Source organism: Patagioenas fasciata, chromosome 2, assembly GCF_037038585.1.
Source record: "Patagioenas fasciata isolate bPatFas1 chromosome 2, bPatFas1.hap1, whole genome shotgun sequence".
Lineage (NCBI taxonomy): Eukaryota > Metazoa > Chordata > Aves > Columbiformes > Columbidae > Patagioenas > Patagioenas fasciata.
The window spans coordinates 38968846-38982676 of record NC_092521.1 but is presented as its reverse complement, the minus strand read 5'-3'; the positions used below and the strand labels follow the sequence as shown (position 1 = coordinate 38982676).

At 39.6% G+C, this 13831-nt stretch overlaps 1 protein-coding gene across 5 annotated transcripts in view; it reads left to right on the top strand.

The window, feature by feature from the left end:
• Positions 1 to 13831, top strand: part of NKAIN3 (sodium/potassium transporting ATPase interacting 3) — a 362790-nt gene that overhangs the window by 273259 nt on the left and 75700 nt on the right. For 4 of the 5 annotated variants that reach the window (XM_065832178.2, XM_071804081.1, XM_071804080.1 and 1 more), the window contains one exon: positions 2159 to 2356. The exons of the other annotated variant lie outside the window; for it this stretch is intronic. In XM_065832178.2, coding sequence (XP_065688250.1) covers positions 2159 to 2356 — 198 coding nt within the window. The remainder of the gene's footprint in view (positions 1 to 2158; positions 2357 to 13831) is intronic. 5 annotated transcript variants of the gene reach the window in all.

Sequence of the window (13831 nt, the reverse complement as noted above, 5' to 3'; positions counted from 1 at the left end):
AACCAAACATAACAGTATTCCAGGAATGAAAGATTTTCTATAGAAGAGGAGTTTGTACTGACCACATGCCAAATTCTTACATTTTAAATGTGTTGGCAACATTTATCAAGCTGTTTCCCTGTGCAAATTTACCATTTTTCTGTTCAATTGGCTCTTAACTGAACAAGCACAAATACTGAAGCAGGACATAATAATAAAAAATTAAGGATTAAAAAAAAAAAAAGGAAGGAGGGGAGAAAAGAAACCTCAAGAGTGAAGACAGTTGTGACGCCAATGCCACACTTCACAATTTATTCCCACATTTGTGATAACAAAGCTTTACTTCACAATACTTGATACACACTAACCCACAAGGCAAATCCATATTCCTACTCAACAAAGAGTTACAGAAATAGATGAGAGTGAATATCTGTGTGCTGCTTGACAAATGGCACTTCTTACAGTTGGTGTTTGTTAAAAGCACTTGGTAACACTGTGCAATCTCTGGCATTGTTGTACGGAGAAAGCCTCGGCTGTTTCCTATGCCTATATATTTATAGTTATATTTTCATCAAACTGAATTGTCTGTCAGCTTCTGCTTTCACCAATCATTTTCATATTGCAGCTGAAAAAATTCTAAACCAGTATCAAGGAATGACATGCTATGTCAAAAGACAAATGCCTCATTAACTGTCAATAATGATCCAACAAGTCTGCATTTTAATGGTAAAGAAGCTATGGAGAGCAAAACAACAGATCACAAAGGCAGATTTCTGATTGCTAACTAGCAGTAACACACACTGACAGGATTTAGCTCACCCATTAATTTTAATGTGTGGCTAGAATAAAGACATTTAACAGAGGAAAACAATAAGAGGACTTCCACAAGTGGAATCTGCACCTAATGTCCACCTGACTAGATGATCTTTTGAGGTCCCTTCCAATCCCTAATATTCTATGATCTTGTGGTTCTGTGCTCAAGGTGAAAGTAGTCAGCCACAGACTGACAGGATGGATTTTCAGAGTGGGACACTAAGGGCAAATCAGCGTCATGGCAGCGCTCACACACTGGCACATATGGAAACTGGGATATTTTGTGGGCACATGGCTGGCAATTCTGCACACATTTTTTACTACTGCCTTCGAATTAGGAATGGGAAATGTGGAAATGTAAATCTGAATTAATTATTTAAAGTATCAGTATAACTCAAGTCTCATTTATCTCCAGTGAGGGAGGGTTTATTTTTGCACTTAAGTGGCATTCATTCGGCTTCAGTGTATTTTACTTGAGCATGACCTAAAGACCTAAATCTTTGGTTAATTCTGACAAATTTTCCTGTTTGTACTTCATAGATAAGCTGTTAGAAAATCTATACTACATTAGTATGTTTGCCACTTCTACTACTCCAAGTGGAAGTGGGATGACGTTTACTACAATGCACAGAGATTATACAAACTGTGTGCGTTACAATGCAGCCAGCACCCATTGAGGTAGATTTAAGGCCTGATCAGACAAGCTGTGGTTGTGGCTGAAGATGATGTGAGTGAGGTTGCTGCTTGTATTTTAGACCCAGATCAGTTTACAGAACCAGGTTTCTTCACTGAACTGAGAAGGTGGTAATCTGGATGGGGTGCAGAGGGGAGAAAAGAGATCATGGTGTGTGGCTGGAGATAACTTTTCATTTGAATCCTGTACAACTGGAACAGTCTGCTCAGCCGTGGTCCTACTTAAAATAATAGCTATAATTTATAGTCAATATTTTAAATAAATATGGTACAAGTTTGTTTTAGATTGTCCCTAGTACCATGGGGTAAAACTATCTCTCTTGCCTGTTAAAAAAAACCATATTCTAATCAAGTAACAACAAAATTGCTTTTCAGGCTGTAAATCCATGGAGGCATAGGAATGCACTGTGTTTTGTACAGTACTTGGTATGATGGTTCTTCTGCCAGATGGAAGATCCTATGCACAATTACAAAATAAGCAATAAATGTTTATAATTTCCTCTCTCCCCTTTAACAGCCTGCTTTCGTCTTACAAATTACTAGGATGATGGGGAAGGCAAGTTATGTATTTTGTTTTCCTTATAATAATTGAAAACATCTTTTCTTTCCTTTGCTTTACCATAAATAACACAAAGCTAGAGGTTTTCACACTTTTTCCCTCCTTCTCTCCTAGGAAACTGATCTCATGACCTTTAACATCTCAATGCACCGCTCTTGGTGGCGGGAACATGGTCCCGGCTGCATACGAAGGGTGGTGCGTCCTTCTACCCCTGGCATCCTAGACGATTACTCCTACGTCTCTGTGACGGGCTGCATAATTGATTTCCAGTACCTAGAGGTCATTCACAGCGCTATCCAAATACTCCTCTCCGTAAGTTCACGTTTCCTCTTGTACTGGGGTCCTGACAGTCCTTTTGTATGGAGCCTTCTGCTGTTGGGTATCTCAGTCCTCAAAGCAGGGTATAGGAGTTGATGAGTAGCAGCAGAGGTTTTTAACTGTATTTTGAATTAGAGAATTGTATTTGCACCATTAAAATGTGGACTGCTTTTCTCTCTGCTTATATCCTATAAAGCTCTGTACAGTAGTCCCCATTCTGGCCTTTCCTGGGCCAAGTGAAAATCAACTTGATTTCTCAGCTCTCATTCACTGAGACATGTACAGCAAAGGAAAGCAGACTTATCCAAAATTAATTCGCCTAAACCTTTCTGAAGTTCACAATCAATGACGGTATTTATTCAGCCCTAAATGTAAATAAGTTTTAGGTGATACATGGTGGTTTCTTCCTAAATTAAGATAGGGATATAACACTTGAAAAAGGTCAGAGAAGTATTAGGAATTAAAGTACTGGTTTATATTTAACCATGATATTTGTTCTTTCCTGGGACTCTGCTTTATCAGGATACTCTGCCTCTGTGATCTACATTTTGTAGTTGCCACACCATTCAAAAGCTGCAAGTACAAGAAGTCTTTATAAGAAGTGCAGTGCAGGAAGCACTGGCGGTGGATGAGTCTTGGCCACAGTCTTTCCTCAATCTGATGGCTGTTTCTGCATGTGATTAAATATTTGTTTGGCATGAGCAGAATGTGATCTCCTAGAACTGGTAGCTCTTTCCCTGTATAGCTGTGTATCATATGTAGCAGCCTGCCTACCTCAAGGGGGTACACATAGGTCTAATGTCTGGACCTATACTGAGAACATGAAAATTTAATGTGTACAAACTTAAAGAAATATTAGAATGGAAAAGTATAAAAATGATGTAATAATTATAAAGCATTAGATGTCACAGGCTTTCCCTTTCTTGTGGAGTGACTGATTGTCTCGAACAATCATAAATAAATTCTGGATACAATTCATTGCAAGTTCAAAATGTTCCAGGAACATAGAAGGCTTGATTGTGAATTAAATATTTGCCAGTTTCAGATGCTGTTTTTGATTGATATACACGATATTAAAATTGAAATCTCATATGTGAAGTAAGGTTTTCATAGAATCACAGAATGTTAGGGATTGGAAGGGACCTCGAAAGATCATCTAGTCCAATCCCCCTGCTGGAGCAGGAACACCTAGATCAGGTTACACAGGAGACATCCAGGCAGGTCTTGAATGTCTCCAGAGTAGGAGACTCCACAACCTCCCTGGGCAGCCTGTTCCAGTGTTCTGTTACCCTCACTGAGAAGAAGTTTCTTCTCAAATTTAAGTGGAACCTTTTGTGTTCCAGTTTGAAACCATTACCCCTTGTCCTATCATTGTTTGTCACTGAGAAGAGCCTGACTCCATCCTTGTGACACTCACCCTTTATATATCTGTAAACATTAATGAGGTCACCCCTCAGTCTCCTCTTCTCCAAGCTAGAGACCCAGCTCCCTCAGCCTTTCCTCATAAGGGAGATGCTCCACTCTCTTAATCATCTTTATTGCCCTACGCTGGACTCTCTCCAGCAGGTCCCTGTCCTTCTGAAACTGAGGGCCCCAGAACTGGGCACAATACTCCAGATGTGGTCTCACCAGGGCAGAGTAGAGGGGAAGGAGAACCTCTCTCAACCTACTAATCACCCTCCTTCTAATACACCCCAGGATGCCGTTGGCCTTCCTGGCCACAGGGCACAGTGCTGGCTCATGGTCATCCTGTTGTCCACCAGGACCCCCAGGTCCCTTTCCCCTACACTGCTCTCTAATAGGTCATTCCCCAGCTTATACTGGAACCTGGGGTTGTTCCTACCCAGATGCAAGACTCTGCACTTTCTCTTGTTATATTTCGTTAAATTTTTCCCTGCCCAACTCTCCAGCCTGTCCAGGTCTTGCTGGATGGCAGCACAGCCTTCTGGTGTGTCAGCCACTCCTCCCAGCTTGGTATCATCAGCAAACTTGCTGATAGTACACTCTATTCCCTCAAGTATCTATTTCCTCCAGTATCATCTTGCTATCCCATCTATGACACGTTGCGGTTAGCATACTATGAGTCTGTACTTCAGTTTCCATTCTGAATTCTAATTTAGGCTTGTTTAATTTACTGACATACAGGACAGAAGTCACCACCTGGATTATCAGACTTGTAGTTTCCTCCCATTTTCTGAGAACTGGAGACCTAAGGCAGTTCCTATTCATTTTGGATGCAGAACTGCGTTCTTAATTGGGGTACCAGTTTCAATTGTTAGTTAAAATTAGCATTTAGGTTGTCTTTTTATAGTAGGGAAGAACTGTAGACTAGAAGATCCTTCTTTTTTCTTTTCCTAGTAGCTAGTCCTGAAAGTAGCCTATTTGGTTTTGGACCTTACAACATACTTAATTTTCATAACATTTTTATGTATCAGTAGTAGCGTAACAAACTATTTTACAGTGTAACAAAAACTTTATTGGCATAACAAATCATTTTATACTGCTAACCCTTGTCCAAATGACTGAGAAGGTGAGCACTTCCATTTGGTAGGGAGTTAGAGACTCTGTAGGAAGAAATCCCTCCAGGGCTAAATATTGGATACCTGTTGAGAAATATAACTCACTAGCAGCAGTTCTACATTTTTGAAAGGTGGCTTTTTATTGAATTTTTTTAAACTCATATAAAAATTTTTATATGCACAGAATGCTGCAACTGTGACTACCTTAGACTCTACTTCAGGGTATAGGCTTGACAGTCATTTATTTAATTCTAACACAGTAAGGCTCTTTTTGCATTTGATTTATAGTTATTTCTTAAAGAGTATGTTTTATTGATGAAACAGTAGCTTTGTATCTCATCCTGATTCTGGGTGGCTATTGAAATTATTTGGAGTTGAAGAGGTTAAACGCTTTCTTAAATTGGGGGAAAATCGGGAGAAATATGAGAGAATGGGATGCAATAGATAACAAAGAAGAAATATATTTAATTTGTGTGTTTAAAATATACATTTATTTGATGTGGGGGCACAGTATGTATTATTTTGATGACTAAATCCTTCTGCACAACATCTTTAATTTTAAAATTCTCGGCAGATCATCTTTACGGAAACCTGAATTTTCAGAGAACAAATTAATATTACAGTCAAAATGGTGACAACTTAGCAACTTTGAGAAAGAACCTTCATACAGTCTTTGTTGTCATTTGAAAATAATAATGCACACTGAGAATGTTAAATGCTAGGCAGACACTGGCTTCAATAGCCTGAGCCTTAAAAAGTTCTTGAAGTGATTGTGAAGAGTTTTGCATTGGACTCTGAGACTAATTTCACGGTAAGTCCGCAGTTACATTGTGAAGCAGAGGCCTCCAAGCGAGGGTTCACCGAGGTAGCTCTGGAGTTAGCAGCCATATAACTTCATCAGTGCCAGAAAAAAGCAAAACTAATTCATTTTGGCAGAGCAATAGTCTGACAAGAAACTACTTCTGGGAATGGGAGCAATTACCTTCTCACAACACTGCATTGCACAAGGTAAGGTTAACTTTCCACCTGTTCTCATCACTATATGGAAGACCTGTACCTAAAACCTAGACCTCTGAAGGAAGGGGAATAAAAAGAAAGTAAAAAACCAAAACCTAAAACCACAAAACATTTAAGCTGTTTGTCACGTTGATGCTGACCAAATGCAAGATATTTTGGAGAAAAGCAGTGGTTTACTTAGCAGAGGTCCATCTATTGCCTCACATAAGTGTCAATTATTGTAATCCCATGGCAACTGCTGGACCTAGAGATGAGGAACACTCACAAAAAAACCACTCCTGAAGAGTTACCTCATTTTTACTACACTACAAAGCCAGGCAAAATTGTAATATAGGGAGACTAAGAGTACTGAATCTTTTTCATAGTGGAGTGAAAAGGAGTGAACGTGTCTGCCTAAGGTAAAGTTAGGCACTAATCCATGGGGAGTAGCTTGTCAGTAACATTACCAAGCAAAGAAACATAGCCAGAAAAATATATTACTTTCTACACAATATTGTATAAAATGAAGTTGTAATATCACAAGTACAAGGAAAAGCACTCCTGGCAGCCAAATTGGCAGTTGGACACTGTGGTCACTGTGAGTCTGAAAGATTCTCCTGCAAGATGGACAGACTACATCTATACACATAAATTAAGCGTGCCAAGGGAACTGGGTACTGAGGCCAGCTGGCTCAGAACAGCTCACATCTCTGCTAATGGTCTCAGCCTCTGAAACAGACTGGTGCTTTCAAACCACCCACTGGGAATAATCTCTGGGATTGTTCTCCTGGCCAAAACTGTGCCTGGGAACTGTGTGGGAAGAGTGCTGGCTGGAGCAGGCCAAACTGACACCCATGCAGCAGCATGGGCGATGGCGTGCTGTTCCAGGGATGCTCCCAGGCATGCGGGAGTACCCTCCTGTTGATGCAGTCTTAGCAGGAAAACATCCAGCAACAATTTGTTCCTCCAAGTGGGACAAGGCAGGAGGTTGCAGGAATGGCCTATATATCTGGAGGAGTGTAGAAGTCAGTGATTTATGTCAACATTTTATTTTTTAAATCTTTACCAGAGAAACTTATTCCCTACCTTTTTGACATGGTAGAGAAAGGTATGTTTTCACATGGCATCTCATGCATACAGTGACATTTATGACAGTATACAATGTTAGACAAGCAATATGGATTAATTTCATGAGTTGTTATTAATATCCCCTTTTGAGGTTAGCTAATTCCACCAATGACTGAACTGGGGATGGTGGTGGTTTTCCGTTTATGGTCATTCTGTCCTGTTAATATCTTCTACCATCCTAATGCAGGAATGTGTCAGCACCTCCAGCTCTGCATTAAGCAACATACATCTGTCTTGTATCTATCATTCTGTGACTTTCTCCCCAGATGGAGAACAGGGTGTGAAACTGAGGCTTTGTCTGGATAAGCATTGAGTTTCTGTGTCATTTTTGAATGTTGTTTCACTCTTGGACATGTGCCTTCTTGATGTGCAGACAGAAAAGAAAGCTGAAAACACCTTGAACTGCAAAGCTTGAGATGTTCTTTATTGTGGCAATTTATTTCATTTATAGTTGGCCTCATTCTGGCCCACGAGAAAGATCTGTCTTTTGTCTAAATGGCGAAGTGAAGATACTACAGAAGTAGTGGGGCTGCTGACAATAGTTTTGATCTGGAAGTCTGAAGACAAAGTTTTTCTTCCTTCAGTATTAGTTGCCTTGATCTGTAGCATGCATTCACTCTGGTAGAGGAACACATCTGGTATGGGTACAGCAGTGTGACATTGTGGAGGCACCTTTCATCATTGTATAGTAGTTAAAGGTGGACAACTTCATACATGGGTATATCTAACTATGGGTCTTCATTCAAGAGATGACAAAACCACATATAAATGGTCACTGTCTTCCAGGATTTGAGTTAGAAAACAAGAGCATATGAAACACAACCACCAAAGTACATGTCCCAGGAAGTAGTCTTCCCAGTGCACCTCTCAATTCCTGAATCTATAAATACTGTATACTTTCCATGTATGCCGTGTGCAGATGGCTTTTGAATATCTCCAAGGAGACTCCACAACCTCCTTGGGCAACTTACGCGAGGGCTCTGTCACCCTCACAGTAGAAAAGTGTTTCCTGAAGTTCAGAGGGAACATCCTATGTTTTAATTTGTGCCCATTTCCTCTGGTCCTGGCACTGGGCACCAACAGGAGAGATCCTGACTCCATTCTCCTTGCACTTTTCCTTCAGGTATCAGTAAAATCCCCCCTGAGCTGCTGTTCTCCAGGCTGAATGGTCCCAGCTCTCAGCCTTTCCCCATGTGAGAGATGCTCCAGTCCCTTTGTCATCCTTGCAGCCCTTCTCTGGTGTGCCTCCAGTACTCCCATGTCTTTCTTTTACTGGGGAGCCTAGAACTGGACACAGCTTACTTGGCATGGGCTCATCAGTGCTCAGTAGAGGACAAGGATCCTCTCCCTTGACATGGTGACAGTACTTTGTCTAATGCAGCCCAGGACCATTCACCTTCTTTGCAGCAAGGGCACATTGCTGATGTTTGTTCAACTCAGTGTCCACTAGGACACTCAAATCGTGCTCTGCAGCATTCCAGCTGGGGGGCCCCAGACAGTACTGGTGCCTGGGGTTGTGCAAGACTTTGCTTTTCCCCTTGTTTGCACTTCATGAGGTATGTTACACTAAAAAAAAAAAAAAAAAAAAAAGTATATTTCTAGCACTTACCTCATTATCTGTAAAAATAGTACTTGCCTGTCCAAAAGATTCATAATTATTGATTGATATAAATTAATGCTGAACACTTCTAAAAATCTGATCATAAAGTTCTTAGACCTGTCATCCTTACGTTTGCACGTTCTCCTGTTGTAATTAACCAGGTAGGATGATTTCAAATATTTTGAATTTTCATTACTATTATGAAAATTCATAATAATGCAATCATGCCTGTCATACAGATTCCTCTTATTTTTGAGGAATTAATTCCCCTTACATTTTCCTCACAACTCTCCGATGTCTTAAACGTATATTCTCTCCCTGGAACATACAGCATCTCTTCCATAAGGAAATGATAAACAATGCAATCTGATTACATTGTTTCTGGATCTCTGTCACTGGTCAGCACCTCATACTGACCCCATGCAGTTGTCTCACTTTGTGAATTATTTCTGCCCTGTTGTCCTCAAAGAATCTGCTAAATGTTGATTATTTAATACAAAAATGAATTGTGAAATTTAGTAGACTTAAATGCTTTTTTTGCATCAGAGAAAAGTAGGATTTAATTAACAACCATATTTAGCACAACAGACATTAAAATGGAGATTATGAATCCTGTGTAAATATTTAATGAGGGGAAACATTGTGGCTATCGAGCTATAAAGAGACTTAGATTGGGGGCAGTGCCAGCATGACTTAATGAAGTTCAGATCATTGACCAAGCTTTTACTTCTGAGCCGTAAGTTTGAATTCTTTTGGGGTTAATTTGGGTGGTTCTTCCTCTATCCCTGATGTTAAGATTGCCTTCTCTCTGCCTTTTGAAAAACTCCAGGAGTTTCTCCGAAAGAGGTTGCAGAGCTGCTTTTGTCCCTCCCTTTGGGCAGCCAGAGCTGCAGTTTTCTTCGTATTCATTTAAATGTAACAAAAGGGCTAATGATACCAATATATAATGTGGTTCCTCTGGGGCACTGCAGCAGCCCTTTTTTTCCCATTAGTTATGGCCCTGTTATTTTCATAATTGGGCAGAAAAGGATGCTAGGAGGCACATCACATATGTTGTTCTCTGAAGAAAATCCCTGCAGGGGCTGACACCAGTGCTCAGCCAGGTTCCTTACTCTCTTTCCATTTCCTCGAATGACGTGTGATTGATGAAGAAAGCCGGTCAACATCAGCATGTGACAGAAAAAACATGAGGTAATTTAGTGTTAAGGGCTACAGGAATGGTACATGAGCAAAATTTAGTTGTCCTGGAGGTATTACATATTTTCTTGAATTTTGCTTGTAACTTTTTCACCTTTTTGTATAGGAAACAGTTAACATGTTTTTTTCCCTGATAAATAATTACACAAGTGTCATGGAAGATTAACTTTACATTGTCTGCGGAGCTGAAGATCAACATTACTCCAAAGAGAGTATACAAGATACACCCATTCTTCATCATCATCCTTATAGCCAGGAACTCTTGTCTCTTAGCTAAGTGAATAGTGATTTAAGGTGGGCTGTTGGCTTCTCAAAGATGCATTAGTAAGTTTAGAATGATCGCCAGATTATTAAAGTTCAGAAGAACATTTTAAACCTGAGCAATGTTACGGAGGAGCTGCCAGTCTCTGAAACAGACTGCAGGGAAGGCAGCCTGTGCAAATGGCTTTTGAAGTTACCCCCAGTTATTGGTAGTAGTTGCCTTATTGTGTTTTTACAGCAATCTATTCTTTGTGCAGTTCCACCAATGTTTATAGTATTAGATCAGGGATTCATACAGCCCTTTGCCAGTATCAAGCCTGCAGTGTTAAAGAAATATAACCAAGAGAAACAAAATTAGTGAGAGATTGTGTCTGTGCCTATGTTCTAGAGATGACCTTGTCCTTTCTCATTAGGTTTAGACCACATTATGCATGGTAGTGCATAGGTAGTAAAATACACAAGAGTATTTCTCTAATTACTAGTCTGGGTCAATAAAGCCACTATATGAGACAGAATCAAGAAAAATCTGTGGTTTTTTACATCTCAGTTGTCCTTTCTCAAGCAGCTTATTTAAAAGTAACTGAAACCACTGATATTATAGTTATTTGCGTGCTCATTTATTCACTAACTGCTATGATATGGATTTGTGAAAAACAGTTAGACAACTTCTGCAGCGGAGCTGGCTAAAGGTGAGGGGATAGGGGACAGGAATTTAAGCACTCACTATATAGTAGTGCCTTCACCTTGTCAACTAGTCGATATGAGAACTAAATTGTTCTAGACATTTTGCAGTACTTGGTATAGATCTGTTTCCCATTTTACATGAAAGGTACTATGGCATTTTTTCAATACTGTACAAAAATTTCAATGAAATTGTGTGCAGGTATGAAATATTTACGTGAAAAATATTTAGAGTAAAAATGAAAGTTGATTGCTTATTTTAATTTTTCTGGAGTTCATTAATATTTCAGTAAAAATGATGCAGAAGCACTGAAGATAAATAGAAGATTTGGAAAACATCACGTTTTTCCCCTTCAAATTTTGCAACTTAGTTGCTGTAATTCTCAGATACTTTCATTCAGACCCATTTCCAGTATTTTCGAGTTAACCTGAACTGACACTGAACAGGGAACTGCAGCAGCCCAGTACATGGTACTTGGTGGTCAGTGATTCAAATACTAGGCAGTACCTCTGCAAATAAGCAGGAGCGATGATGGAAAAGGTAAAAACATGTTAAAATGCCTCTGCAAACTTGGATGCCTACATGCTATCTTGAGAACTGAGCAGAATTCTGAATTTATGTTACACTGGGAAATTGGAAATTATAAGAGAAAGTGGCAAGTGGAACAAAGATTAGCAATTTAACCTTTTTTTTTTAGAGAACAAGGAAATCCAACTTTTTTTTTTTCATTTAGGAAAACTGAAGCAATATTTCCTTTGTACATTAAGGATATTTTATTGACTGTATTGTCTGAATCTGTTAACTGTTAGATGGGACACCAAAGATCCTGGAAATTCCTGTTTAAACAAGAGCATGGTACTCCCAGGATATTTGTCTTCATCCCTCTTGGGACACTCCTGAGGTTTCAGCAACCTCTTTGTCAATCAGCACATCATAGTTTCCTTAGAAGGTGGAATCAAATTCATACATTCTGCCACACTGCAACTGAGTGCAAAAAGCACTGCTGTGTCAGGTCTGTTCCGATTGCAAACTTGATAAACCCGCCAAGGAAATGAACTCCTCCAGGTTAAGTGTTCACATGGTGATTGACAGCTCTGTCTGAATGGGCCTGACTTTGTTTTGTTGTGTTTTTATTTCCAGAAAATGCAATTCTAATTGATTTTTACATTAAGACGTGCTTTTAAATAATGAAAATGTATTTTACTAAGTGGGTCTGATTCCTTAGCCTGTGTCTGCACATTTAGTGTAAAGGATGCTGGCAAAACAGAGGCAAGCCTCACACTACAGTCTCACTGATCCTAAAGTCAATAGATCTGTGCTCACTTACGCTCATCAGGCTGATTCCTTCTGCATTTCATAGTACATAGCCATGTGATGAGACTTTCTTGTACAGGGGAAAAATATTCAGTGATTAAACCCCATCTCTGTGTGAGCTTCCACTGACAGGACGTTTTTCTTTTAATCATATACTGAATTCACAGCCTAGCCCTTCCATTAAAATTTCTTGCCTGAATGTGACCTGACTGCAGAAAGAATTCTTCTTTCTCTTGACTGCAGTCCCCAATGATTTGAAATGCTCTCTGTTTTGTCCTAGGGAAACTGGAGAAGCCAGAGTGGGGATTTCACTAAACAAGCAATGAAACAGCTCATACTCCTCAAGCTTTGAGGGAATTATTTGGTTTTCAGCAAGGGACAAAGCCCATGATTATATATGCTCCTCTCAGAACAATTCACAGAAAGATAGACAAGGTTTTCTGGCAAAATATTTTTTGATTTAGGAAAATTGCAATCCAGAGTAAGTTTCAAAAGGTGCATGGTCTGTAAATGCTGCCTTCACAGCTCTTATAGCTAATGTTTCTGGTCCAAATTCTGTAGTACATTTGCGTATCTTTTGACTATTGTTTGTTCACCATCTAGTAGTGCGGAAGTTGCTGAAAAACTTATTTTAAGTATTTCCTTTATATTTCTGCAAAGACGAGCAGGGACTCCCATGAGCAGATGCAAGTTCCAGCACGGGGTGTGCTTCCCAGCACCCACAGAGGTGGCATGTTTGGAAATGGGGCACAGTGGACTTGTTACAGGGCTGTTCCGGCCTCGGCTACAAATACCCTCTTAGTTCCTATCAGCTCTGTCGTGAAAAGTGCTGGACATGGAAACAGAGGAGGCGGCTGCCACAAAATTCTTCATTCACAGATCAGGGGTGTGTGTACCCATGTGGGGGAGAAGGAAAGGGGCAACTATAGCCCATTCACACAGGTAGCAGAGAGCAGAGTTTGGGTGACACTGCGATATAACAGAAGAGACTAATTAAAAGTTTATACATGAGTACAGTCAAGAAAGATGCATGTTGATCAGTACCTAAGAAGTGATGTTTTACAATATCAGAGTAGTAATTTATGTAGAGTTGCATGATGAATTTGCCTTTTTTTCAATTTTAATTTGTTTCTTTAGTAGTTGTCGGTCTTGCCTGAGGGAGTGAGCACATTTAATACACTTTTATAGAATGAAAGAAATTAGTCTCATATCATGGAAGGAAAACCAACAACCACACATGAGAAGGACTGTGGTTGGGGTTGTGGCTAGGAATAAGTATATATAAGGATTTTTGTGTTCTCCAAAGGTTCAGAATAGAGAGATATTGAGTGAAACGGATGCTTGAGGCATTTCTTTGCTGTAGTTTGATTACAATTTGAACAGGTAAGATTACTAGTGGTCTTGAAAGGGAGACTGATGTGAATTACTTTTGGGCTTGTAAGTTTTTGTCTGATCTCAGCAACTATTCTGAGAGAACAAAGTCTTCTTAAAGTAGAAGCCTGAAAAGCAAATTTCATTTCTTCTCACTCTTGTATAATATGTAGAATACTTCAGTTGAAAAAATTGCTTACATGGAATGACAAAAATGATGAACAATGCTGTTACTCCACGATTCTGATGTTCATTTGAATCACAATGATAATTGAATAAACCAGGTGTTGTGAAAGCCATCTGCTAGTTCTCTCTCTGTATCTTTAATACAGGTAGAGAATTTTCAAGAAATCATTCCTAGTGATGTGGAACTTTTCTAGCCTAATTTCCCTTTGCCTTCT